This window comes from Acinonyx jubatus, chromosome D2 (genome assembly GCF_027475565.1).
Source record: "Acinonyx jubatus isolate Ajub_Pintada_27869175 chromosome D2, VMU_Ajub_asm_v1.0, whole genome shotgun sequence".
NCBI lineage: Eukaryota > Metazoa > Chordata > Mammalia > Carnivora > Felidae > Acinonyx > Acinonyx jubatus.
This window is the reverse complement of record NC_069393.1, coordinates 28,588,206-28,614,976: the sequence shown is the minus strand read 5'-3', so window position 1 is coordinate 28,614,976 and position 26,771 is coordinate 28,588,206. Positions and strand designations below refer to the sequence as shown.

The 26,771-nt window shown below is 38.4% G+C and overlaps 2 protein-coding genes and 1 pseudogene across 5 annotated transcripts in view; 2 read left to right on the top strand and 1 right to left on the bottom strand.

Annotated features, from left to right (window-relative positions):
- The window catches only part of SLC25A16 (solute carrier family 25 member 16), a 47,859-nt gene extending 45,860 nt beyond the window's left edge, over positions 1-1,999 (top strand). Inside the window, exon 9 of the mRNA XM_027062144.2 lies at positions 36-1,999. Within this exon, the coding sequence (XP_026917945.1) occupies positions 36-141 (106 nt within the window). The 3' untranslated portion in view covers positions 142-1,999. The remainder of the gene's footprint in view (positions 1-35) is intronic.
- Positions 2,000-8,561: 6,562 nt separating this feature from the next.
- Positions 8,562-26,771, top strand: part of DNA2 (DNA replication helicase/nuclease 2) — a 52,435-nt gene continuing 34,225 nt past the window's right edge. The window contains exons 1-5 of one of the 4 annotated variants that reach the window (XM_053207171.1): positions 8,562-8,794; positions 10,227-10,409; positions 12,281-12,464; positions 14,411-14,556; positions 22,366-22,497. In XM_053207171.1, the coding sequence (XP_053063146.1) occupies positions 8,724-8,794; positions 10,227-10,409; positions 12,281-12,464; positions 14,411-14,556; positions 22,366-22,497 (716 nt within the window). In that variant the 5' untranslated portion in view covers positions 8,562-8,723. Of the gene's footprint in view, positions 8,795-10,226; positions 10,410-12,280; positions 12,465-14,410; positions 14,557-17,314; positions 17,403-22,365; positions 22,498-26,771 lie in introns of those variants that run through there. The other 3 variants (XM_053207172.1, XM_053207173.1, XM_053207174.1) reach the window with 3 other exon arrangements.
- LOC113600413 (uncharacterized) lies at positions 14,137-14,214 on the bottom strand (annotated as a pseudogene).

Here is a 26,771-nt window from a genome sequence, read left to right as displayed (position 1 = left end):
TGGATCCTGAAAATATCTCATCAGTGGGCATAAAGGTGTCATCATTTAACTATTGTCTTTCAGTACCATGTGGGAGACTATGAAGTACGTCTATGGACACCATGGAATTCGAAGAGGATTATATCGTGGCTTATCTCTTAATTACATTCGCTGTATTCCCTCTCAAGCAGTGGCTTTTACAACATACGAACTTATGAAGCAGTTTTTTCACCTCAACTGAAGAAAATCGTGATTTCTTTTCCTGAGTAAACTCTCACAGGGAGACATAAATGTTCTTTTAATTTTGAGGGGAACATTACTTGAAGGGGGCTATTTCCCTAGTCACAGGAACCACTGGTATTTTAGTACTTGATTTTTTTATTCATAACAAATCAAAAGTGCTTACTGTGCTTTTTGATGCCAAAAGTTATAACTGAGAACATTGAAAAAAATTCCTAAGCTGATGCTGGCTAATCAGTTAGGTTATTTGAAACTGTTTTAAAATGTTTTTTGGGAGTAGCACTAACTTAAAATGGGATTCAAGAGGTTGCCATTAGGCTTTATCATGCTTTAATTCCAAGCTTTAAGTATAATCATGATTTTCAAAGACTCTAACATCGGTTATTATTATTAATGTAATAAACAGGCTTGGTTATATTGCAGCAGAATGATGAGAACTGAATTTTTATGTTTATGAAATGTAGCTTAGGGGGCACCTGGCTGGCTCAGCCAGAAAAGCTGAGATTAAGACTCTTAATCTCGGAGTCATAAATTCCAACCCCATGTTAGGTGTAGAGATTACTGGGGCAGCGGGGGGGGGGGGGGGGGGGTGGGAGGGAAGTAGTTTAGAAGCCAGCATTGAACATTATTCTTAGTATCTCTCTTCTCATAATTCTGCTCCACTGCATAAAAGGACTGACACTTTTTCTCTTTGTTTTTAAATAAAATAAAAGCTGTATTTAAAAATTAGCCTTGTAGAAGCTCAACAATAAATGAAGAATTTTCAGGTGTTGCTCAAATGTTATTACTAGGTACTATGACTGACTTAAATTTGTTTTTAAAAGTCAATATATTTCCCAAAGGCAGTAATAATAAATACTGAATATCTTTGCTCTCAAAACAGATTAGCATTATAGATTTGTTTTTGTTAGATGATTTGGTATATACTAGAAAACTTATTTAAGTGAACTGTGAAATATCTATTAATATAGATGTGAATGTCAAAGAATGTTTCTAAGGTATTTTGTCATGATACATCAACTAGTTCTTCCATGTAAAATAATTTTAGTGCAATATAAACTTAAGTAGAAACATAAAACTGATTTGATTTGCTATCCTTTATATTAAAATGGTTTAAAATATAAGAATTCCATTTATTGTGTTTAGAGTACTTTCTATCTTTTACTGTAAGCATGACAGAAGTGGAAAGGGAACAAATACAGTTCTGTCCTCAGACATAGCAATTTGTAGAATTGATGTGATTTTTTTTGATCAATGCAAACTATTTTAACTGCTCTAACTTTATAATTTTTTTTATTGAGGTAAAATTGACATATAACAATATATTAGTTTCAGGTGCACAATGTAATGATTCAATATTTGTATTTACTGCAAAACAATCACCACAATAGTCTAGTTACCATCTAATTGATGTGATTTTTAGGACATTAGAAAACTAAGTCAAAAAGTGTTACTTCTGCTTCAATTTTAATTTTGTTTGCATAAAAGATTTCTTGTCATACTTTGGTAAAAATTAGATGAACTGGTTTCATTTTCAAAGTCTTTATTTTAAAATAAATATGTGTCTTTGTATGATTTGTAAGTGTACCCCACAGGTAGAAATACGTGTGTTCTTGAAAGTATTTTGTATATTTTCATTTCTGGGCTATACTGTAGCTAAATATTGTTATCAAGTCACAAGATAATTTAAATGTATGAAATAAATATCTCAGTTATGTTATCAATAAAAGAGGACTGCAAATATTTTTTTAAATAAAAATTTGCATTCTATGTTACAGAATTTTATTCATATTTGGACCATTATTTCTCTTTTTTAACTATTCACATTATTAAAGCACAAATGATAAACACCAATAGTCAGAATGCAAGAATATTTAAAATAATGACTATAGTTATATTTGATTTATTTCAGATTGATGACCCAAAGTGTATCTTGCCAGGTTATCTTCCACTGAAGATTGACTATTTCTGTTTTGATTTCCATTGTTACTCTTTTACTGCCTTTTTTGAGAATACCCCTTTGATCTATAGAATGGGACAGTGGTCTGGTCTAGGCAGTAAGTGAGGTACCACTCCTAGTTTTCAAGGGTATGGAGTTAGAATGGTTAATGGGTAGGGGCGCCCGAGTGGCTCAGTCAGTTAAGTGTCCGACTTTGGCTCAGGTCATGATCTCGAGGTTCGTGAATTCAAGCCCCACATTGGTCTCTTTGCTGTCAGTGCAGAGCCTGGTACCTGCTTCGGGTCCTCTGGCTCCCTCTCTCTCTCTGCCCCTCTCTGGCTCACGCTCTCTCTCTCAAAAATAAATAAACATTAAATAAATAAAACTTTTAAAAAAGAAAGTTTAATGGGTATATATACTAATATCTTACACTATTCTCCCCTTGGGTATTCAACATCCATTGTGTGTCAGGCATTGTATCAGTATAATGGGGGGCTTACCTTGGGAGATCTGTTAGCTGTACATAGTCTGATTTGAATGTTCAGTAGCATCTAACACCAGGTATCTTTCTAATACAGTATGTACCACACTTTATGGTAATTACCTTTTTACCTGTGTCCCCTGAACTGGTTCTCTCCAAAGCAGAGCCATGCCTTCATTTCCTATAAGGAGCACAGGATGTGGCACCATAATAGGTGCTCAGTGATGTATACTGATGGGAAAAAGGAAGGCTCAGTCCCCGTTTTTGGAGACCTTATGTTCAGTAGGCAGAAATAAGGCACAATTAGACCATGGGAAGAACAATTAAGAAATTCATTTGTTTTGTTTCATAGAAATGTCTTGTTACTGGGGCGTCTGGGTTGCTCCTCCAATTAAGTATCCAGCTCTTGGTTTCGGCTCAGGTCATGATCTCACAGTTTCATGAGTCTGAGGCCCACATTGGGCTCTGTGCTGGGATTCTCGCTTTTCCCCCTGCTCATGCTGTCTCTGTCTTGAAGAAAGAAAGAAAGAAAGAAAGAAAGAAAGGAACGAAGGAAGGAAGGAAGGAAGGAAGAAGAAAAAAAGAGAAAGGAAGGAAATGTCTTGTTGCTAATTTGAGCAAAGATGAATGGCAAATAATAAAACCTATATTATGTGAATAATGCATTGCCTTGAGGAGTTGGGCCAATGATACCTGACATACTTGGATAACAACTGAACACTACACAATTCCTCACATCAATTCTTTGAAAAACAGACACCGTTAGGCCCTAGAAATTGATGACAAATAAGTCATGCATATTTCCTGAGGACCTACTATATTCCAGGTTTTGTTTTATGCGCTTTCAATGCCTTAACTCTATCTCTACAACAACTATAAGATAGGTACTATTTGATATCCCTTTTTTACACATGGAATAACGGAGGCCCAGGGAGATCAAATAACTTGCCCAAATTCACACAGTTAGTGGTGGATCTAGGATTCAAATTCAGCCAGTGAATCTACAGCCTACTCTGCTAGCCATGATGCTATACTTCAACACAGTAGTATCCTATTTAAAAACAGTTTTTATGTTTATTTTTGAGAGAGAGAGAGAGAGAGCACAAGCGGGGGAGAGGTAGAGAGAGAAGGAGACACAGAATCTGAAGCAGGCTCCAGGCTCTGAGCTGTCAGCACAGAGCCTAATGTGGGGCTCAAACCCATGAACTGGGAGATCACGACCTGAGTGGAAGTTGGATGCTTAACCGACTGAGCCACCCAGGCGCCCCAGTAATATCCTATTTAGATGACACTCTAACGTCAAATAAATTTGTAACATGTCAATAAACATAAACTAATCAATAAAATTATGATAGTTTATGGAAAATGCTTATTAAGTAAATAGGCCACATTATAGAGAATAATTGTTGGGTGTAAGGATCAGAGAGCTACTTTAGAATCATCAGGGAAAAGTTTCTTTAATATGCTATACTTTAAGCTGACACATGGAGGATAAAAAGGAAATAACTATGCAGAATTGTGGGGGCAGAATGGCCTCAGGTGAAGAGAATAGCCTCAAACAGGAAACAGCTTGGCTTGCATAGGAATTGTCAAAAGTCCACTGTGAATGAAACTTTGTGAGTGAATGAGTAGCAACAAATGGGGTTGGAGAAATAGACAAAGGCCAGACCACTGAGGGCTCTAAAGGATATGGTAATAATTTTGTTTTTTATCCTAAATACAATGGGAAATGCTTGAAGGTTTTCAGCAGGGGAATAAAACTGTCTGATTATGTTTTTACAAAGATCACTCTACTTTGTCCACAAAGTTTGCAGTTAAAACAAATCAGAAGGGGAACCTGGGTGGCTCAGTCAGTTGAGTGTCCAACTTCGGCCCAGGTCATGATCTCATGGTTTGTGCATTTGAGTCCCACTTCGGGTTCTGTGCTGACAGTTCAGAGCCTGGAGCCTGCTTCAGATTCTGTGCCTCTCTCTCTCTCCCTCTCTCTCTCTCTCTCTCTCTCTCTGCCCCTCCCCCACTCACACTCTGTCTCTCTCTCCTTCAAAAATAAACATTTAAAAAAATTAAAAAAAATAAACATTAAAAATTTTAAAAAAGAATTAAAAAGAGGACATCACTAGGGATCCTACAAATACTTTTAAAAAATTTTTTTTAACGTTTATTTATTTTTGAGACAGAGAGAGACAGCATGAATGGGGGAGGGGCAGAGAGAGAGGGAGACACAGAATCGGAAGCAGGCTCCAGGCTCTGGGCTGATGGCTCAGAAGTTGACGTGGGGCTTGAACTCACGAACTGTGACCTGAGCTGAAGTCAGACACTCAACCGACTGAGCCACCCAGGCGCCCGTGGATCCTACGAATATTAAAAAGATAACAAGGCATTCCTAAATAACTCTTTGCCAAGGAATGTAACAATTTAGATGAAATGGACAGATGCCTTGAAAATCACACCATAGAAACTACCATAGATGAAAAAAATCTTCACAGCCAATTTAAAAAATTGAATTCATCAAAAATTCTTCCAGAAGGAAACTCCAGACTCCAGGTCCCTGACTGGCTCAGTCAGTGGAGTGTGCAACTGTTGATCTTGGGTTTGTGGGTTCAAGCCCTATTCTGGGTGTAAATAACTTTAAAAAATAAAATAAAATCTTTAAAAAAGGAAAAAAAAAAGGAACTCCAGACTCAGATATGAATTCTAATGACCATCTGAGAAAGAAAGAATCTATAAACTTTCAGAAATTAAAAGACAAAGAACACTTCCCAACTCATGTTATGATGCCAGCATAACTTTGATATCCAAACCTGACAAAGTTGTTACAAGAAAATTATAGACCAGTATCTTTCAAAAGCAAAGATTGGAAAATCCTTAACAACATATAATCAAATTGGGGCACCTGGTTGACTCAGCCAGTAGAGTATGTGACTCTTGATCTCAGGGTCATGAGTTGGGTGTAGAGATTACTTTAAAAAAAGAAAATAGGGGCTCCTGGGTGGCTCAGTCGTTTAAGTGTCAGACTTCCTCTCAGGTCATGATCTCGTGGTTTGTGAGTTCCAGCCCCATGTTGGACTCTGTGCTGACAGCTCGGAGCCTAGAACCTGCTTTGGATTCTCTGTTTCCCTCTCTCTGTCCCTCTCCAGTCACTCTCTGTCTCTTGCTCTCAAAAATAAATACACATTAAAAAAATTAAAAATAAAATAAATAAAAAGAAAGTAGTCAACACATTAGCAAATCAAACCCAGAGATACATCCGAGTTTATCCTAGGATTGCCAAATTGTTTAATAAAGTCAGTAATTTTCAATAATAACAGAATAAAGGAGAAAATGCACATGATCCTTCAATAGATGCAGAAAAAGTACTTAGCAAAATTCACCATTGATTCATTATAAAAACTAATCACTTTAAGGGTGCCTGTTGATTTTGGCTCAAGTCTTTGTCCCACAGTTGTGGGATCATGCCCCACTTTTGGCCCCGTGCTGAGTGTGGAGCCTGCTTGGGATTCTCTCTCTCACTCTCCCACTGCACCCCCCCCCCCCACACCGTCCACTCAAACACTCTCTCTCTCTCTCTCTCAAAATAAAAATAAAAACAAAAACAAAAAACAATCACATTAGAACAGAAGAGACCGGGGCACTTGGCTGTCTGAGTCAGAAGACAGAGTGACTCTTGATCTCAGGGTTGTAAATTCCAGCACCACGTTGGGTTTAGAGATTACTTAAAAATAAAATCTCTGCCCCTCCCCTGCTTACATGCATGCATTCCCTCTCTCTCAAAATAAATAAATAAACTTAGAACAAAACAGTGTGTTGCAGTTTTCTAGGTTAGAGACAATGATAGGGTAGTGACAGTGGAGATGGAAACGAATGAAGAGATTTAAGATAGTTTTAGAAGTTGAATCTATGTGTCTGCCTATGGATTGGATGTGAGTAGTAACAGAAAAGAATCAGGATGACTTCTGAGTTTCTAGCCTTGTCTTCTGGGTCGATAGTGCTATTACTGAGAAGAATAATAGGTCTGTCAAGAAAATAAAAATTCCATTTTGGCCATGTTATAATTAAAGACCCCCCCCCCCCATATTGCTAAGTGTAGATATCAAGCAGTAGTTGTGTTTTTGAATTCAGAGGAAAAGCCTTGCCTATACACATGAATGTGAGCATTGGCAGGATAGAGATGGTATTTAAAGCCACGAGAATAAAAAAATAATAAAATTAAGCCACGACAATGTCTGAAAAAACCTAGGGAACTGGTAGATAGAAAAATATGTCCAGAAACTGAACTCTGAGGACTTCCAACATTTACAGATTGGGCAGAAAATGAAGAAACAATACAGGAGATTGAAGAGGGCCTGTGAGGTTGGGGGAAAACCAGATGAGTGTGGTCACAGGTAGAAAATCTGTATGTATTGGGCCGCCTGGGTGGCTCTATCTATTAACCCTCTGACTTTGGCTCAGGTTATGATCTCATGGTTCATGTGTTTGAGCCCTGCATGGGGCTCTGTACTGACAGCTCAGAGCCTGGAGCCTGCTTTGGATTTTGTGTCTCCCTCTCTCTCTCTGCCCCTACCCCACACGTGCTTGCTCTCTCTCTTTCTCTCTCTCTGTGTCAAAAATAGACATGAAAGAAAGAAAGAAAGAAAGAAAGAAAGAAAGAAAGAAAGAAAGAAAGAAAAAGAAAGAAAGAAAGAAAGGAAGAAAATCTGTATCTATTACAGGCAAGGCTTTTTTTCCCCCAAGAAATTTCTCATAATTTTGTATGAATAAACACGAATATAAAAGACAACTTTTAATAACGATTATTTTGATTTTTTAAAATTAAGAGTAAGGTAGGGGCAGAGAGAGAGGGAGAGAAAGAGAGAATCCCAAGCGGGCTCCATGCTGTCAGCTGGGAGCCCCATGAAGGGCTCAAACTCAAGAACTATGATATCATGACCTGACCCCAAATCAAGAATCAGATGGTTAACCCAGTGAGCTACCCAGCTGCCCCATAAAGATTATTTTTAAATGGGAGGATAGGGGCACTTGGCTGGGTCAGTCAGTGGAGCCAGTGACTCTTTCAAATTGTGACTTCAAGCCCCATGTTAGGTATAGAGATTACTGAAAAAATAAAAAAATAAAGTTTTGCTCTCAGGATGGCCAAGAGAGAGATGGAGTAAATCCATCAAGGCAACATCTTTTATTTCATTTTGTTTTGTTTTATTTATTTTTTAAAGTTTATTTATTTTGCGATGGAACCAGCAGGGAAGGGGCAGAGAGTAAGGGGGACAGATGATCCAAAGCAGGTTCTTCCGGGATAGCAGAGAGTTCAATGCAGGGCCTCTAACTCACCAACAGCAAGATCAGGACCTTAGTCAAATTCAGACACTCAACCAAGGGAGCCACCGAGGCTCCCCAAGGTAACATCTTTCAAAGGTGGGAGACACTGGGCCACATTACAAGTCTGGGAGGAACCTACTAGTGAGGTCCACATTGATGATACAAGAGAATGACGGAGTAGCTGAAGAAAAAAAGGCCCTTGAATGAGTACAAATAGGATTGTTCATTGATCAGTGGACTTTGTCCACTGTTGAAAAAGTGGAAAGAGGATATAAGACAAGCACGGATATTAGTACTTTTGTAGAAAGTCGTGGTATGATGAGGAAGTTCCTACCTGATGGCTTCTATTTTCTCAATTTTCCGGAAAAAAAAGGCGAGGTTTTCTCCCAAAAGAATAGAAAATTCTGCATGCTAACAAGGGACGCCTGGGTTTGGGTAATTGCTTCTGTTCTAAGAGTGTGTGTTGAGCATGCGTTGGCGTGTCTAGAGAAAATGCGAGAATATTTGTCTGGGCCAGATTAAGAACACCCCCAATTTTCCTAACGCATAAGCAAGGGAGCAAGGATCTCTTAAAATCTCCGCCCAAGCGCCGCTCTCCACGTGGAGCATGCCGGGCTGGGAGGGGCTGCTTCGCGCAGGTCACTTGGGACTGCAGTGGGCAGGCGGACATGCGCATGCGTGCGGCGCCTCGCGGACTCGCGCTTCTTTTCCTTCTCTGAGGTTCTCCGTTTCCCTGGTTTTAACTGGCGTGTGTTTGCAGTGTCTTCCCCCGGGATGTTGCAGCTGGAAGAACTGGAGCTGTTGAAGAAGAGTCTCGGGGAAGAGGCTGGTCCGCCGGCGGAGCTGTGAGCGGAGCGGAGGGAGGGTTTGGGAGCAAGGCGGGAGATTTGAAAGAAAGGAGCGGGAGAGGCGGCACCCACGCCTCCGGGAAGCCAGGCTTGGGATAAAATGATCCCGCTCGGGTCCCAGGGTGCCGGACGAGTTTCCCGAGCTGGGATCTGTTTCATAGGGTTCTATTTGGGTCCGCACTTGGGCCAGAGCTCGAAAACTGCTTACTCAACCGTTCATTCCTGCCCGTATTCGGGGAGTGCCAGTCACCTTAAACTAGCCTTCATAAAAGGAAATTGCAACTGCTAGATGCTTTTCTCCTCATGTAGTTGGAGAAACTTATCCCACGGAGAACTCTGCATCCTCAACTTGGACTAAATGGTCAGGGCAACTTGACCAGCATAATGTGGAATTATTTTCAATTAATAATAATGATAATTATTGTTGACGGATCTTTGCGTTTTGGGTTTTGATCAGCAATACCTTTGCGAGGTCCTTAAGGTGTCCCAACTGACCTTTGGGAATTTCGCAGCCTGAGGCTCCCTGGAGTAGGTGAATGAGGCGATCACAAAGTAGTAAGAGTCTAGGGTTGGGTGACAAAGATAATTTGAGGGTAATAGGAAGGCATTTGGTATTATAATTAGAGAGGTAATGACTGTGGACTCTTGTACTGTCACTGGTAAAGACTGCAATCAAACTGGAAGGACTAAAGAGGGACTTAATATTTTCTAGAGCGGTTAGAGCAGTCCTGCATAGTTTTCAGGCGGCTAGGATCAATGGATAAAAGTATTGTGCAGTTGACTTGCCCATTATAAATGAGAAATTTCTGAGTTGAGTCACTGTATGAATGAACTAATGTGACAGGTATTAAGCTTGCTTTCTCTAGGAAGTAGGCGCTAGTTGATTCATACTGAGATTTTACAGAAAGATTTTCTTCATTAAATAGTAGGTACGACTAGATAATTTCTAAGTAGGCTCCTAAAGATTGATACAATACTGTGGCTCAAGGTAGGATTTCAGCAAACCACCTCCACTATGGTTTTCCTTAACAATACCTTTCATTTACAAAAAAGATGGTGTACAAGACATTTGCTTTTATTTGTACTTTGGGAGGGTTTGCACCAGTGGTAGGAATTTGTTATTTGATATTTCTCAATTTATCCTTAATCCTCATAATCATGGATGTTTCACAGAGCTCCTGAGAACCTATACAGTATTTGGAAAAACTCGTATCACAAGCATGTTTTAAATGGCATTACTTTTGGGAAGTTTTACAATCGGAATTCTGCTATGCCCTTGCTCTCTTAATTTTTACGTATTTTAGCTAATGGTCATTGTGATAAGCTTTCTAGAAGAAACAAACCTAGAAAACTAGAAGGCTGGTTTGTAGATAAAGGAAATTGGATGGCTTATTTCATGCTACAGTAGTTCTGTTTGTGTATGCTTCAGATTTCAGAAGAAAGTGGAAGCTTCCTTTTCTAAAACAGTTCTGAACCGAGGAATGGATAACCGGTACCTGGTATTAGCAGTCAATACTGTACAGAATGAAGAAGGAAACCATGAAAAGCACCTAATCATCACTGCTTCTCAGTCACTAGAATATAAAGAACTGTGTATCCTTAGGAATGACTGGTAATTTTTGTGTGACTTTGAGCACTGATCTGGCTTAAGAGTCTTAAGGGAGCAGATATGAACCTGAATTAATTCCATGTAAACATTTTGCTTATTACCTCAGCATCTCAAAGCCCTTATTCTGAAACTTGATCTTTATTGTCATTTGAAAATTAAGTACGGGGTACCTGGGTGGCTCAGTCAGTTAAGTGTCCAACTTAGGCCCAGGTCATGATCTCATAGCTTGTGAGTTCAAGCCCCATGTCGGGCTCTGTGCTGCAGCTCGGCCTGGAGGCTGCTTCAGATTCTGTCTCTCTCTCTCTCTCTCTCTCTCTCTCTCTCTCACTCTCACTCACTCTCTCTCTCACTGTCTCTGCCCCTCTAGTACTCACGCTCTGTCTCTCTCATTCAAAAATAAACATATGGGCACCTGGGTGGCTCAGTTGGTTAAGCGTCTGGCTTCAGCTCAGGTCATGATATCACAGTTTGTGGGTTCGTCTCTCTGCTCCTCTCTTGTTCACTTTCTCTCTCAAAAATAAATAAACATTAAAAAAAAAAACCCCAAAAACATAAGCATAAAAAAAGAAAATTAACTACAAAGGGCCTTATTAATTTTTTTTTAATGTTTTTATTTATTTTTAAGACAGAGACAGAGCATGAGCAGCGGAGGGGCAGAGAGAGAGGGAGACACAGAATCCGAAGCAGGCTCCAGGCTCGGAGCTGTCAGCACAGAGCCCGACACGGGACCCAAACCCAAACAAAGGGCCTTATTAGATGACTACTTCCAAAGTTTCCCAGTACTTAAAAAAAAATTTTTTTTTTAACATTTATTTATTTTTGAGACAGAGAGAGACAGAGCATTAACGGGGGGAGGGTCAGAGACAGGGAGACACAGAATCTGAAACAGGCTCCAGGTCCTGAGCTGTCAGCACAGAGCCTGACACGGGGCTTGAACTCACTGACCGCGAGATCATGACCTGAGCCGAAGTCGGCCGCTTAACCTACTGAGCCACCCAGGCGCCCCTTCCCAGTACTTTTTAAGATTGCAGCTTAAAACTCGTAATTATTTTCACTAAAAGCAAAATTAATTACAGCATAAGAACATTCTGAAACCCTAGGTTTCTCTACACAAGCAAAGTATGGTATGTGAGGGGTAAAGGGGAAATTCAGAGAAAGTGGAGTTCTAATTTTGTCTATTTAGGCTCTTTGTCTAGATAAGAATGATAAATACGATTTTGTTCTTTTTTTTTTCTTTTTTAGCATTTATTCATTATTTTCAGAGAGAGAGAGAGAGAGAGGGGTTGTGTGTGCACATTAGCTTGGGGGAAGAACAGAGAAAGAGGAGAGAGAATCCCAAGCAGGCTCCATGCTGGAGCCCCAAATCAGGGCTCAATCTCACGGTTCATGAGATTGAACCAAAATCAAGGTTGGACATTAACCAACTGTGCCACCCAGGTGCCCCAGTATGTTTTTATTCTTAGCACATTGGGTTTGTCTTCATGTCTCAAGACTTACAGAAACTGTAGAAATGCTAGAAATCTTAAGAATGAGAGAATTATTATTGAAATAAGCTAATCCATAAGTGGAGCTATGTATTGACGCTATTAAAGATTTGATAGCTTTTGCAGTAAATGATGCTAACACTAAGCAGTTTTCCTTTTTGGTATTTAAGGAAGACCCCTGAGTGTTCTCAGTTGTATTTCAAAGGTAGAAAGGAGTAGAATGAGTAGGAGTTGATTCTGAAGACTGCATCCTAGTATTAAATTATTTTGAAAGACCCAGAAATTTACAAATACTATTCCTTCAGATAAAGTACTCATTTGCTTTTTGAAGCTTCCTTAACATGTTTAAATATAGGAACCTAAACTATGTATATTTTGCTTTATTTTTAGGTGCTCTTTACCAGTGGAGCCGGGGGACATCATTCATTTGGAGGGAGACTGCATATCTGATACTTGGATAATAGATGAAGATTTTGGATATTTGATTCTATATCCAGACATACTGATTTCTGGCACAAGCATAGCCAGTAGTATTCGATGTATGAGAAGAGCTGTCCTAAGTGAAACTTTTAGGGTGAGTAATATTAACAGCTAATGTTTCTGCAGGGTCTTAGAGTTTACAGAGCACTTTTATACTCTTATTTCATTTAGTCGTCACAAATTCCTGTGAGGTAGATGGTAATAATCAGCTGTATTTTACAGATGAGGAAAATCAGGCTCAGAGAGGTTAAATGTTAAATGACTTGCTGAGAGTTACTGTAGCTAATAAGTGGCAGTGCTAGGACTCAAGTCCAGGTGACTGAATCCTTTGAATCTTGATCAGTGCTTAATAAAATAATTAATTCTAATGATAAAAGTAATGTAAGCGATGATATTTTTTAATGCTTCTAGGAATTTCCAAACTTGGCTTCATGTGATTTCCAATAAACTAAAAATAAATGTGACTGTCTCTCATAAAAAAATATTCTGGAAAATTTCAAACATACATAAATAGATGATTCGAATAATTTCCCATATACCCATTTTGCTGTTCTCAAACATTATATTATTTTGCATGTAAATGAAGGTGGATCTTTTAAAAATATAAATATGATACCTTTATCATACACCATAAAATTAAAAGTATTTCCTTTCATTAATATAATGCCCAGTTTATCTATAATGCCCAGATAGATAATGTCCCATTATTTCTCTGTAATGTCTTTAATAGAAAGTAGTTTTTTCTTCAGTTGGTTTGTCAGAATTCAAACAAGGTTTTTTGGGTTTTTTTTTAAGATTTTATTTTTAAGTAATATCTATACCCAGTGTGGGGCTCGAACCCACAACCCTGAGATCAAGAGTCAGATGCTTTACCAACTGAGGCAGCCAGGCACCCCCAGAGTCTTTGATTTATGTTTTGATAGGTCTCCTAAGTTTTTTTTAATCTATATTCTACCTATTCTTACCCTCTTTGTTTCAGTTCCATTTACTGAAGAACCTGGGTTTTTATTAAGAGTTTCCTCTTCCTTTCAGTGTATTTTAAAAATTATACAATTTATATCTATGTAGAAAACCAAAATTGTTTTAGAAACTTTTTACTTCGTAGTTCTTTTAGCCTTTTAAGAACTTGCATGAATAGTACAGAGAATCCCTCTGTAAATTAATTTTTTAAATTCCTGAAGCATGTTTTGGTGGACTTTATCTAGTTTTTTGATAGCTTTAAGGAGAATGTCTAGGCTAAGAAAAGGGTTAATTGAGAAATAATATGCCTTTTTTTTTCTTTAAAAATTTCTTATAATGTTTATTTTTGAGAGGCAGAGACAGAGCATAAGCGCGGGAGGTACAAAGAAAGAGAGACACACACAGAATCTGAAGCAAGCTCCAGCTCTGAGCTGTCAGCACAGAGCCCGATGCAAGGCTTGAACCCACGAACTGTGAGATCATGACTTGAGCAGAAGTCAGATACTCAACAGACTAAGCCACCTAGGTGCCCTTTTCTTTTTTTAAATACTATTTCTTTTTGAGTGGAGAGAACTTGTCAAAAATCTGTGCTGTAAATTTAAATTTTATGTTTGAATAATGTCTTTTACTTACATGAGTTTATGAGCCATGGCTTTATTGCATTTTATTTCGGTAGATTATAAAGTGAAATTAGAAAAGAATATATTAAGTATTTGAAAATACATTGAAACTTTTCATATAGGTTATTTTTAATATTTTCAAAGTGGAAATTACTGATTTTCTTTAAAAATAACATGCTTGTAAAATAATTTGGGTAATTCTTTACGTTCAGAGAAACTTCTCTAATAACAAACTATAGAAATGATCCCTGAAAGCATAGTCTTTAATTCGGATAGTTCTGAATAGAAGAAAGTGAAAGTCATCTGTAATTCTACTTACTAGAATAAAAATTATTTAATATTTTAGCATTTGTCTCACTAGTGCAGTTTGGCTATGGTAGTTAAAATTGGTAATAAATATGAGATCATGTGTGTTAATAGTGTGGAATAAAATATATGATTTTTTTTTTTTTTTAAATAGAGCTGTAACCCAGCCACACGTCAAATGCTGATTGGTACAGTTCTTCATGAAGTATTTCAAAAAGCAATAAGCAATAGCTTTGCCCCAGAAAAACTACAAGAATATGCTTTTCAAACTATTCAAGAAATAAAACATCTGAAGGAAATGTAAGTAGTACAAGACATGCTGTAGGTACAATTCTATTATAAAATCTGTTCCTGGAATCCAGAAGGTATTTGGCTATTAGACTACTAAATATAAATCAGAGTAATACTAGAATATAGATTCCAGGGTTGTAGTACCCCACTGCAGTTCTGTGAAGAGCTTCTGAAATTGCAGAATAGAAACTCTTGAGCTAAAAATATCTGAATATTCTGTACATGTGTGCAATAGATTCTTCAACTGTTCTCAGTGTAAAAAATGTTTTGCCTTACTTGTAGTTATGTGACATACTGAAAATTGTATGGGTTTGGGAATCAGATGGACTTGGTTTTATATTCTAGCTTTGCTAGTTTTAGGATTGAACAGGTTACTATTTTTGAAAGGTTTTGAAAAAGGCAATAAATCCTATTTTGCAGACTTTTGTGACAGTAGAGAAAATACATACAAACCCACAAATGGCTAATTGTTGGCATTTTTTATTTTATTTTATTATTTTATTTTTATTTTTTTAATGTTTTATTTATATTTGAGAGAGAGAGTGACAGAGTGCAAGCGGGGAAAGGGCAGAGAGAGAGAGAGACAGAATCAGAAGTAGGCTCCAGGCTCTGAGCTGACAGCACAGAGCTTGACGTGGAGCTTGAACTCACAAACCATGAGACCATGACCTGAGCCAAAGTCGGTGCTTAACTGACTGAGCCACCCAGGCGCCCCTAATTGTTGGCATTTTGTGAGTGACTACATGCAGAGGGGTTGGCATAATCTGCTGTTCTGTCATCACTCCTATTGCAGACTGTCTTTTTTTCACAGAAGTATTTTTATTAGTGGTAATTTTGATTTCCAGACTAATTGACATAAATCTGCTTTTCCCAGATGTAATTCTGTTTCGCTGTTTATATGGAAAAAGTGTGTTCCAAAATGCCACACAACTTATTTGCTAATGTCATATGACCTATTGTCCTAAAAACATTTTAGATCCCTGACATGTGTCAGGCATTGTATTCAGTGCTTTTAGACATCTTATATAATCTCATAGCAACCGAAAGAAACTGAAACACACAGAAGCTGTCCCTTGGTCATGACTACATAGCATGACTTTCAGAATATGAGTAGATTTCATAAAGCTTTTGCTTTAAAGAGTTCTACTTATTGCCTTATTTGCCACTTTGCATTTCAGTAAAACACAGCTGTTATTTACATTTTGCCTTTTTATTTTTTAAAGTTTATTCATTTATTTTGAGAGGGAGAGAGCATGTGTGTGTGCATGAGCAGGGGAGGGGCAGGGAGAGAGAGACTGAGAATCCCAAGCAGGTTCTATGCTCTCAATGCAGAATCTGATCAAGTTTCTAACTTACAAACTGAGATCATGACCTGAGCCGAAATCCACAGTGGCACAGTTAACTGAGCCACACAGCACCCCATTTTTCTTTTTTGTAATTAGAAATTTGAAAATTTTTTAGAATTAGAAACTTATTTTTTAAATTAAGTTTAAAATTTTAATTCCACTATAGTTAACATACAGTGTTATATTAGTTTCAGGTGTACAGTATAGTGATTCAGCAATTCTGTATATTACTCTGTGCTCATCATAAGTGTACCACTTAATCCCTTTCACCTATTTCACCATTCCACCACTCACCTCCATTGGTAACCCTCTGTTGTCTATAGTTAAGAGTCTTTTTTGGTTTGTCTCTTTTCTTTGTTTTTTGTTCATTTGGTTTGTTTCTTAAATTCCACATATGCATGAAATCATATGGTGTTTGTCTTTCTCTAACAGACTTATTTTACTTAGTATTATACTCTCTAGAACCATCCATGTTGTTGTTGCAAATGGCAAGATTTCATTCTTTTTTATAGCTGAGTAATATTCCATTATACATGGATGTGTGCGCATGTGTGTATGTGTGTGTATCACATCTTCTTTATCCATTCATCTATCGATGGACACTTGGACTGCTTCTATAATTTGGCTATTGTAAATAATGCTGCTATAAACATAGGCAGTGCATAAATCCTTTCAAATTAGTGTTTTTGTATTCTTGGGGTAAATACCCAGTAGTGTGATTACTGGATCAAAGAGTAGTTCTATTTTTAATTTTTAAAGGAACCTTCATACTGTTTTCCACAGTGGCTGTACCAGTTTGTATTCCCACCAACAGTACAACAGAGGGGTTTTTTTGTTTTTTTTTTGTTTGTTTGTTTTTTGTTTTTCCACATCTTTGCCAACACTTGTTTTTTGCATTTCAGAGTTTTAACTTTTTTTTGGTCATATCCTAGTCAACATACAGTGATGCCTTACCTGTTGCATGTTGTATTGATTATTCCCCTGAAATAAATCACATCAAAACTTAGTAGCTTTAAATGACTCGTGTCTAATCTATTACCTCATAGTTTCTGTTAGCAAACTATGTTAGGTTAGGAATTCAAAGGTGGTTTAGCTGGAAGGTACCGGCTCAGGGTCTCCCGTGGGGTCTCCCTTGTGGAGCTGGTCATTTGAAGGGAGGATCTGCTTCCATGATGATGCATTCACATGGCTGTTGTCATGAGGCCTGAATTCGTAGCTGGCTGTTGTAGTCATGAGGCCTCATTTTGTTGCCATGTGAGCCTCTCTGTAGCGCTGTCTAATGTGTTCTCACGACATGGCAGGTGCTACTTCAGATTAAAGTGTCTAAGGAAGTGAGCAAGCAGGAAACCATAGTGCCTTTTTTTTTTTTTGTATGTCCCTGGTGATGAGTGATGTTGAGCATCTTTTCATGTGTCTGTTAGCCATCCGGATGTCCTCTTTGGGAACGTGTCTATTCATGTCTTTTGCCCATTTCTTCACTGGATTATTTGTATTTTGGGTATTGAGTTGGTAAGTTCTTTATAGATCTTGGGTCCTAACACTTTATCTGATATGTTATTTGCAAATATGTTCTCCCATTCCATCAGTTGCCTTTTAGTTTTGCTGATTGTTTCCTTTGCTGTGCAGAAGCTTTTGATGTTTAATTTTCTTTAAAGTTTCTTAGTAAACTTCTTTTTAAGTTTATTTTTGAGAGAGAGAATATCTGAAGCAGGCTCTAGGCTCTGAGCTGTCAGTACAGAGCCCGAAGCGGGTCTTAAACCCACAAACCGTGAGATCATGACCTAAGCCAAAGTTGGAAGCTTAATCGACTGAGCCACCCAGGGACCCCCAGAAGGTTTTTATGTTGATGAGGTCCCAGTAGTTCATTTTTGTTTTGTTGCCCTTACCTCTAGAGACATGTCAAGTAAGAAGTTGCTGCAGCTGAGGTCAAAGAGGTTGTTGCCTGTTTTCTCCTATAGGAGTTTGATGGCTTCCTGTTTTATGTTTAGGTCTTTCATCCATTTTGAGTTTATTTTTGTGTATGGTATAAGAAAGTGGTCCAGGTTCATTCTTCTGCATGTCGCTGTCCAGTTTTCCCAACAACATTTGCTGAAGAGACTTTAAAAAAAAAAATTTTTTTTTTTTACATTTATTTTTGAGAGATATAGAGATACAGAGCACAAGTTGGGGAGGGGCAGACAGAGAATGAGACACAGAATCCAAAGCAGGCTCCAGGCTCTGAGCTGTCAGCAGAGTCCGACATAGGGCTTGAACTCACAAACTGTGAGATCATGACCTGAGCTGAAGTCGGAAGCTTAACCAACTGAGCCACCCAGTTGCACCGAGACTGTCTTTTTTCCATTGGATATTCTGTCCTGCTTTGTCAAAGATTAGTTAGCCATATGTTTGTGGGTCTATTTCTGGGTTCTCTATTCTGTTCCCTTGATCTATGTGTCTTTTCATGTGCCAGTACCATACTGTCTTGATGACTATAGCTTTGTAATACAGCTTGAAGTGCAGAATTGTGATGCCTCTGGCTTTGGTTTTCTTTTTCAGGGTTGTTTTGGCTTACTCAGGGTCTTTTCTGGTTCCATACAGGATAGTTTGTTCTATCTCTGTGAAGAATGCCAGTGTTATTTTGAAAGGGATTGCATTGAATATGTAGATTGGTTTGGGTAGTATTGACATTTGAACAGTATTTGTTCTTCTAATCCACGAGCATGGACTGTTTTTCCATTTTTTTGTGTTTTCTTCAATTTCTTTCATAAGCTTTCTGTAGTTTTCAGTGAATAGTTTTTCATCTCTTTGGTTAGGTTTATTCCTAGGTATTTTATGGTTTTTGGTAAAAAGGGAGAATTTAAATGCAGAAGACATTAAATAATGAGTATGAACTGGTTTGGAGATTTTAAATAGAGTCCTGCTCTGTAAGAAATAAAACACTTGGAAGAATCTGCCTAAGGAGATTATGACAGTAAAGAATGGCTCCATGATGGTTAGAGAAAGTTATTTAGGAAAAGATTACCCAGGGTGCCTGGGTGGCTCAGTCTGTTAAGCATCTGACTTTGGCTCAGGTCATGATCTCATGGTTCATGAGTGAGCCCCACATTGGGCTTTGTGCTGACAGCTTGAGACTGGAGCCTGCTTTGGATTCTGTGTTTCCCTCTCTCTCTGCTCCTTCCTCACTTGTATTCTCTCTCTTTCTTTCAAAAATAAAGATTAAAAAAATTAAATAATAATAAAAAAAGGAAATGAATACCCAATTGTGCAGGTATTTTTTAAATAATGGTATTATTTTTTTTTTTCAACGTTTATTTATTTTTGCGACAGAGAGAGACAGAGCATGAATGGGGGAGGGGCAGAGAGAGAGGGAGACACAGAATCGGAAACAGGCTCCAGGCTCTGAGCCATCAGCCCAGAGCCTGACGCGGGGCTCGAACTCCCGGACCGCGAGATCGTGACCTGGCTGAAGTCAGACGCTTAACCGACTGCGCCACCCAGGCGCCCCAAATAATGGTATTATTTTTAAACAGATTACAAATTTGTGTTTACCATATTATAATAGTACAAGGAGGTGTATGGTAAAAAAGTAAGTCCTTTCTCCCTGTATCCTACTTGTGACCTAGTTCCTTTCCCTAAAGACAACCATTGCTATCAGTTTCTTATATATCCTTTCACAGAGATTTCAAACATTTATGTGTGACAATGTATGTGTGTGTGTATGTGTGTGTGTGTGTATACACACATCCACACCCACACACACACACACATACACACACACCTATGTATTTTTCATTAGGTAAGTTGTAGAATACCATGTATATTATTGTTCACTTAAAGATTTAAGTTCACGTTAAAGATTAAATCTTGGGGCGCCTGGGTGGCTCAGTCGGTTAAGCGTCCGACTTCGGCTCAGGTCACGATCTCGTGGTCCGTGAGTTCGAGCCCCGCGTTGGGCTCTGGGCTGATGGCTCAGAGCCTAGAACCTGCTTCCGATTCTGTGTCTCCCTCTCTCTCTGCCCCTCCCTCGTTCATGCTCAGTCTCTCTCTGTCTCAAAAATAAATAAACGTTAATTAAAAAAAAAAAAAAAGATTAAATCTTGCTGATCATTCCATATCAGTACTCATCAAGCTGTCTCATTTTTAATTAATAATGACATAATGTTTCATTGTATGGATGTACTGTAATTTATTTAAGTATCTCCTTGGTATTTCAATCTTTGCATTTATTAGCAATCCTATAAGAGATAACTTTTTTTTTTAAAGATTTAAAAACATTTTCTTTAATGTTTATTTCTGAGAGAGAGAGAGCTTGAACAGGTGAGGGGCAGAGAGAGAGGGAGACAGAATCCGAAGCAGGCTCTGTACTGTCAACGCAAAACCTGATATGGCACTTGAACCCATGAACTGTGGGTTCTGAGCCAAAGTCAGATGCTCAACCAAGGTGCCCCAAGATTTTTTTTAAAAGTAGGCTCCATACCCAATGCAGAGCTTGAACTCATGACCCTGAGATCAAGAGTTGTATGCTGTACTAAGTAAGGCGCCCCTAAGAAATACCTTTATACATCTTTTATTTCACACCTGTGAGGCGTATATTGGGTTAAATACTTAGAAGTGGAATTGTTGGGCCACAGAATATGTACACTTAAAACATTTAAAAAATCTTTTTATTTGGAAATAATTTCAAATTTAAAGAAAAGTTGCAAGATTAGTGCAGTCAACACTCATGTACTGTTTACTCAGATTCATCTGCTAAATGTGTGTGTGCGTGTGTATAGATTTTTTTCTCCTAAGGTTGTGTAGTATACATCTGGTATACACAATGGGCTGTATACCATGAAGATGCTAGCCATAGAACAGATTGAGCAGGGCCCTGGACATTCTGGGGTGCCCTGTGGGCTCAGGATGCTTACTGCAATGGGAAGAACTGATCTTGCTCACCTTGCCTTCAGGCCTTTACTCCCCATACTCTCTGTGGTTGGGGCCAGGCACGTGGTGATGTTTGATGGCTGGGTGAGGGGCCTAAGTGCTTGATGAGGCAGCTTGCTGCTAGCCAAGGACTTTGCTCATGGCTCGTTGTCACTAATGATGAGCCAGATGGGCTCAGGGCTTATGCCCCTGAAGTAAAAAATCATAATGTATAGTGTGTGTTTCCTAAGATTAGGCTTTTCTTTTATGTAATCACAATATGGTTTCAACGTCAGGAAATTTAATATTGGTAAAATACTTTTGTCTGATCTGTCCACATTTTTGTCCAATAATGTCCTTCCTTCATACCATCTTTTCCCCTCCAGGACAGGATCTAGTCTGGGTACATCTAGTATTTTGAATACTGAGGCTGGCTGACTCAGTTGGAATAGCATGTGACTCTTGATCTTGGGGTTGTGAGTTTGAGCCCCATGTTGAGTGTAGAGATTATTTAAATGAATAAACATTAAAAAAATATTTATTGAAATATTTATTTTTGAAGGAAAGAGAGCATGAGCAGGGTAGTGGTAGAGAGAGACGGAGACACAGAATCTGAAGCAGGCTCCAGGCTCTGAACTGTCAGCACAGAGCCCAATATGGGGCTTGAACTCATGAGCTGTGAGGTCATGACCTGAACTGAAATTGGATGCTTAACCGACTGAGCCACCCAGGCGCCCCAAAAATAAATAACATTTTTGATAATTATTGCCAAATTGTTCTCTACAGGCATTGTACTAGTTTACATGAATCCTTGTTTTCCCTCATTCTCGCCTACGTCGTCTTTTATCAACTGGAAGTTGCCAGATTTGAAGCAGCCTTTTGTAAGGATAACCTTTGGTATTCTGAATGTATGATCATTTGGGGTATTTTGGTATTAGCAGTTGCTCTCTGGCTTGAGGAATTTCAGCTTCTCTTTCAGCTTGAGGTTGCTGCTATGCCCAGGAGACACAATCTTGGCAGAGCTAGGGTTGCTAATTTTGTCTTCCCTGCTGAACCAGTTCTTTTGGAGGGCTCAGAGGGTTCTGCTCTCTTTATTTTTAAGGTTGAATAATATTCCATTGTACATATGTACCACATTAAAAAAAAGATTTTTTTAAAAATGTCTGTTTATTATTGAGAGAGAGTGCATGAGCAGGGAAGGGGCAGAGCAGGGAGGACAGAGGATCCGAAGCGGGCTCTGTGCTAACAGCAGCGAGCCCCAAATGGGGCTTGAACCCACCAACCATGAGATCATGACCTGAGCTGAAGTCAGGCACTTAACTGACTGAGCTATCCAGGCACCCCCACAGAAGATTTTATTTATTTATTTTTTAAGTAAACTCTATCCCCAATGTGGGGCTTGAACTTATGACCCTGAGATCAAGAGTTATATATTCTGTGATTGAGCCAGCCAAGTGCCCCATGTATACACCGCGTTATATATCCGTTAATTAGTTGCTGAGTAACTTAAGTTGCTTATTTGGATATTTTTGTCCTTACTTACTTTTTTCATATTCATGCTTTCATGTTTAATCTCTTATTTTGGCAGGTATCGCTTAAATTTGAATCAAGATGAGATAAAACAAGAAGTAGAGGAGTATCTTCCTTCATTTTCTAAATGGGCCGGAGATTTCATGCATAAATATATTTCAACTGACTTCCCTCAGATGCAGCTCTCTCTGTAAGAAACTCATTTTGTTTATATGGTGTTCATATGTTCAGATTAGGATTTTATTCTGTATGTTGAATTAAAGCTTTTTAAAAGGTCAAGTTATTACAACTAGCTTTTGTTTGCTTATTTTGTAAATTACAGTTCTGAGTGTCTTTCCAAAACCAAAAATAATCTAGTGAATAAAAATTCTATTTTCACTATAATAAACTCTTCTGATTTTTGTATGTCAGTATGTTTTTTAAATAACCAATTTGTAAATATTGTGGGGGTCCTAATTTCATATATATTTCTATTACTATCATATATGGACTATGTCATCTGTTGATTGTCCTGTGGATTTGTGCTTTATGTTTAAATCCTGCATTTAACCATTTAATGCTGTTTGGCATTGGGATTTTATTGTTTTCTCCCTTAAAGTAGCATTGATAATAGGTAATACTTTTTTTTTCTCTTTCATTATTTACTCATTCAAGAAATATTTATTGAATGCTTAATATGTGCCAAGTAATGATGTTCTATGCGCTGGGATTATCGTATGAAAAAAAAAGCAGCTGACTTCAAGGTGCTTCTAGACTACTGAACAAGTAAATAACAGGGGGCTGGATTGTGATAAATGCAGTGTGGAATAATGTGAGAAGGAAAGTGGAGTTGCTAGTGGTGGTGGTGGGACATGTTTCCACTGAATGGTTGTGAAAGGCCTCTGTAATAAGCTGGTGTTGAGGTGAAGCCTGAAGGAAATCAAGGAGGTAACCGTGCAGCTGTCTCCAGGAAGAACGTTCCAGGTAAAAGCCCTGGGTGATGCACACTTGCCAGGGTGGCCGGAGCAGAGTGAGACAGGAAGGAGCAGAAGTAGCTTTCCTGGGGCCTTGGAAGAAGCCATGTCAGGACTTTGGCTGCTGTTCTGATTAGATAAGAAGCCACTGGAGAGTTTGCACAGAGGGTTTTGATTTAACTTTTTTTTTTTTTTAAATGAGCAACATTTTCTTTTTCTTTTTTTTTTGAATAGGCACGGCTTCCATTCATGTAAATATTCTTAACTTTTTCTTAATATTCTTAATATTTGTTTTCAATATTCTTAGTATTTTATCTCAGGACATTTTGTGATCTGAATAACTTGTTTAAGACTTGTGCAACAGAAATCTTGGGAACCGTCAGTTCCTTTGATCAATTTGTTGTCTGAGGTTCCCTGGTTCAAAGGACAGCAGTGACTGGGTTGGCTTAGTTGGTTAAGTGTCTGACTTAGATTCACGTCATGATCTTGCATTTCTATGGATTCAAGCCCTGCATCAGGCACTGCTGACAGCTCTAAGCCTGGATCCTGCTTCAGATTCTGTGTCTCCTTCTCTCTCTGCCCCTCCCCCTCTTGCACTCTATCTCTCAAAAATAAACATTAAAAAAAATTTTTTTTTTAATAAAGAAAAAAGGAGATACTGAGACCAGATGTGAATCCCAGTTTTGCCACAATTTAGCTGTGTGACTTAACCCCTGTACTAGTTTATGCATTGCTCAGATTTACTTTTAAAAGGCTCATTCTGGCTGCTTTTTTGGGACTATGATGTAGGATAAGGGCAGAGGTAGACCAATTTGGAGGCTCTTTCAAGAATCCAAGTAAGAGAAGCCAGTGGCTTAGACCACAGTGAGAGTTGTGGAAGTGATGAGAATCAGTTGGATTTTGGTCAGACTTGAGAGGTGGAACTGATAGATTTTGGATTGGATGTGGAGTAAGAGGGAAAGAATAGTCAGCAGTGATTCTAGGGGAGCAGGTGTGTTTAGAAGGGCATCAAGAGAGACTGGTAGAGGAGGATTTGGAGACAGGGAGTTAGACCACCATACTGAGAGGTTGTTCTATGAAAGAACACACAGAAATGGAATGGTAGGCAGAGACTCATGTGGGGTTAAGAGAGATTTGCTGTTGTTTTGAAGATGGGAAGTATGACATGTTCATATGCTGACAGGGAGAGTTCCACAGAGAAGGCAGAATTCATCCTGAGAGATGGGAGAGTTCAGTTATGTCTTGAGTATGGAGAAGGAATGAGGGTACACTAGTGGAAGGGTTGACTATGAGAACACTTATTTCCTGGCATTGAAATCTCAGAAGTGGACTATTTCATCAAAGATATTTAGAAATTTTACAACCTTTTACATATTGCTAGAATTCTCTGAGAATTTTGTAATCATTTTAGAAGGTTGCTAGTAATGTTTAATGTCCTGTGTCTGGGGTGCCTGGGTGGCTCAGTCGGTTAAGTGTCAGACACTTGATTTTGGCTCAGGTTTTCATCTCACAGTTGTGAGATCCAGCCCCAAGTCAGGCAGCGCAGAAGTTTCTTGGGATTTTCTCTTCCTCTCTGTCTCTCTGCTCTTCCCCCTGCATTGGGCTCTGTGCTGATAGCATGGAGCCTGCTTGGGATTCTCTCCCTCCCTTTCTCTGCCCCCTCCCTTGCTCACCCTCTTTCTTTGTCTCTCAAAAATAAATAAATAAGCTTTAAAAAAATGATAATTTAAGAAATCCTATATCTGCCAGCAGGATTTTAATTATTTTTATTTATTTTATTATTATTATTTACAGTTCAGTGACTCTCAGTATATTTGTAGAGTTGTACACCATTACCACAATCAGTTTGCCAGGATTTAGATTTTTATATTATTTTATTTATTATTTTTTTGATTTTGAAATACATATTTATTTATAAATTAAACTTTAAAAATAAACTAAATTTAATTTAATTTTTTTTAGAGAGAGAGAACACTTGAGCAGGGAGGGGGGCAGAAGAAATGAGAAAATCTTAAGCAGACTCCAGGGCTCAATCCCACGACCCTGGGATGATGACCTGAGCTGAAATCAAGAGTAGGATGCTTAACTGACTGAGCCACCTAGGTGCCCCCTTGTAGTGTTTTGTTTTTTTTCAATGTTTATTTATTTTTGAGAAAGTGCATGCAAGCTGGGCAGCAACAGAGAGAAGGGGACAGAGGATCCAAAGTGGGCTCTGTGCTGACAGCAGCGAGACTGATGTGAGACTCAAACTTGTGAACCGTGAGATCATGACCTGAGCCAAAGTCCAACACCCAGGTGTCCCCCACCCAACCCCCAGCCTCTCCTTGTAGTGTTTTTTATAAATTTATAAATGCTTCATTCTTTGTTATTTCTTTGGAGCAGATTTTCTGTGTCTAGGATGGGGCATGGATCTTGGTACTTTAGTCTTCATTGTGATAAACAACTAAGTGTTTATTAAGTAGTCATTCTTTTCTTGATTCCTTGCATTGTTTTGTAGTATTTCTGTCATTCTGGTCTCTATTGATTTTCTGTAATAATTACAAGCTGAATTTTTGATTTCTCTTGTTCCTAATTGTTTCTTTATCCTTATTTACCCTCCCTCACTACACACCTTTCTTTTCCTTTCTTATTTTGGAGTTCTTTAAATTTGCTTGAAAGTTAAAATTGTAGTGAATATCCATTTTCATGGTTGTTTCAGATATTAGCTTTTCTTTTACTCTTTAATTGTTTTAGCATTTTGTCTTCATGTTTTTTCTTTTGGTTAAAACTTATTGTTTTTGCAGTCATAAGCTGCATTTTCTCATAGACTCATGGACTTAACCTATTCAGCAAACATGTATTCCATATGCTGTGTCTGTGCTCAGGATTATGCTAGGTACTAGTGTTACAGGGAGACTAACTCTCTCCAAAACTCTGTTGCTGGTAGTTGAAAACATAAGGAGTGGAGGGCATTGCTCAAAGAAAATATGCAGGGCAACAGAAGAGGCACAGAACTCTGGGAGGTAAGGGTGTGCTATGTAAGGACAGAGGGGGAGATGAGTAGACTCCATCAAAGGAGGCTGAGGGATTAGGATGGATCAACAAGGGATTTGGTAGGCTGGAAGCTGGGGAAAGGGTGGGATTCAGAGTTGTCTTTGACTTGAAATGTAGTGTGACTTGTTTAGGTTTTATATGAAAAACAGTGATGGAGTTGAGTCTATAGTAGGAACCAAGATTCCCAGCTCAGTGTTCTCATCTCTGTGTTTTGGTATAAGATTTTTCTTTGTCTCAGTTATTTCTAATGGAATCTTATATGTCTGTGAAGAAGGCGCTCCTCTGTAGTTTAGCTTGTGCCCTTTTCCCAGCAGTTTATAGCCAGTCTTTAAAAAAACAAAACAAAACCAACGACAACAAAAAATTTAGTATATAGCACAGAGAATGAGTCCTTTATTTATTTATTTTTTAATTTTTTAATGTTTATTTTGAGAAAGAGAGAGAGAGAGAGAGAGACTGTGTGAGCGGGGGAGGAGCA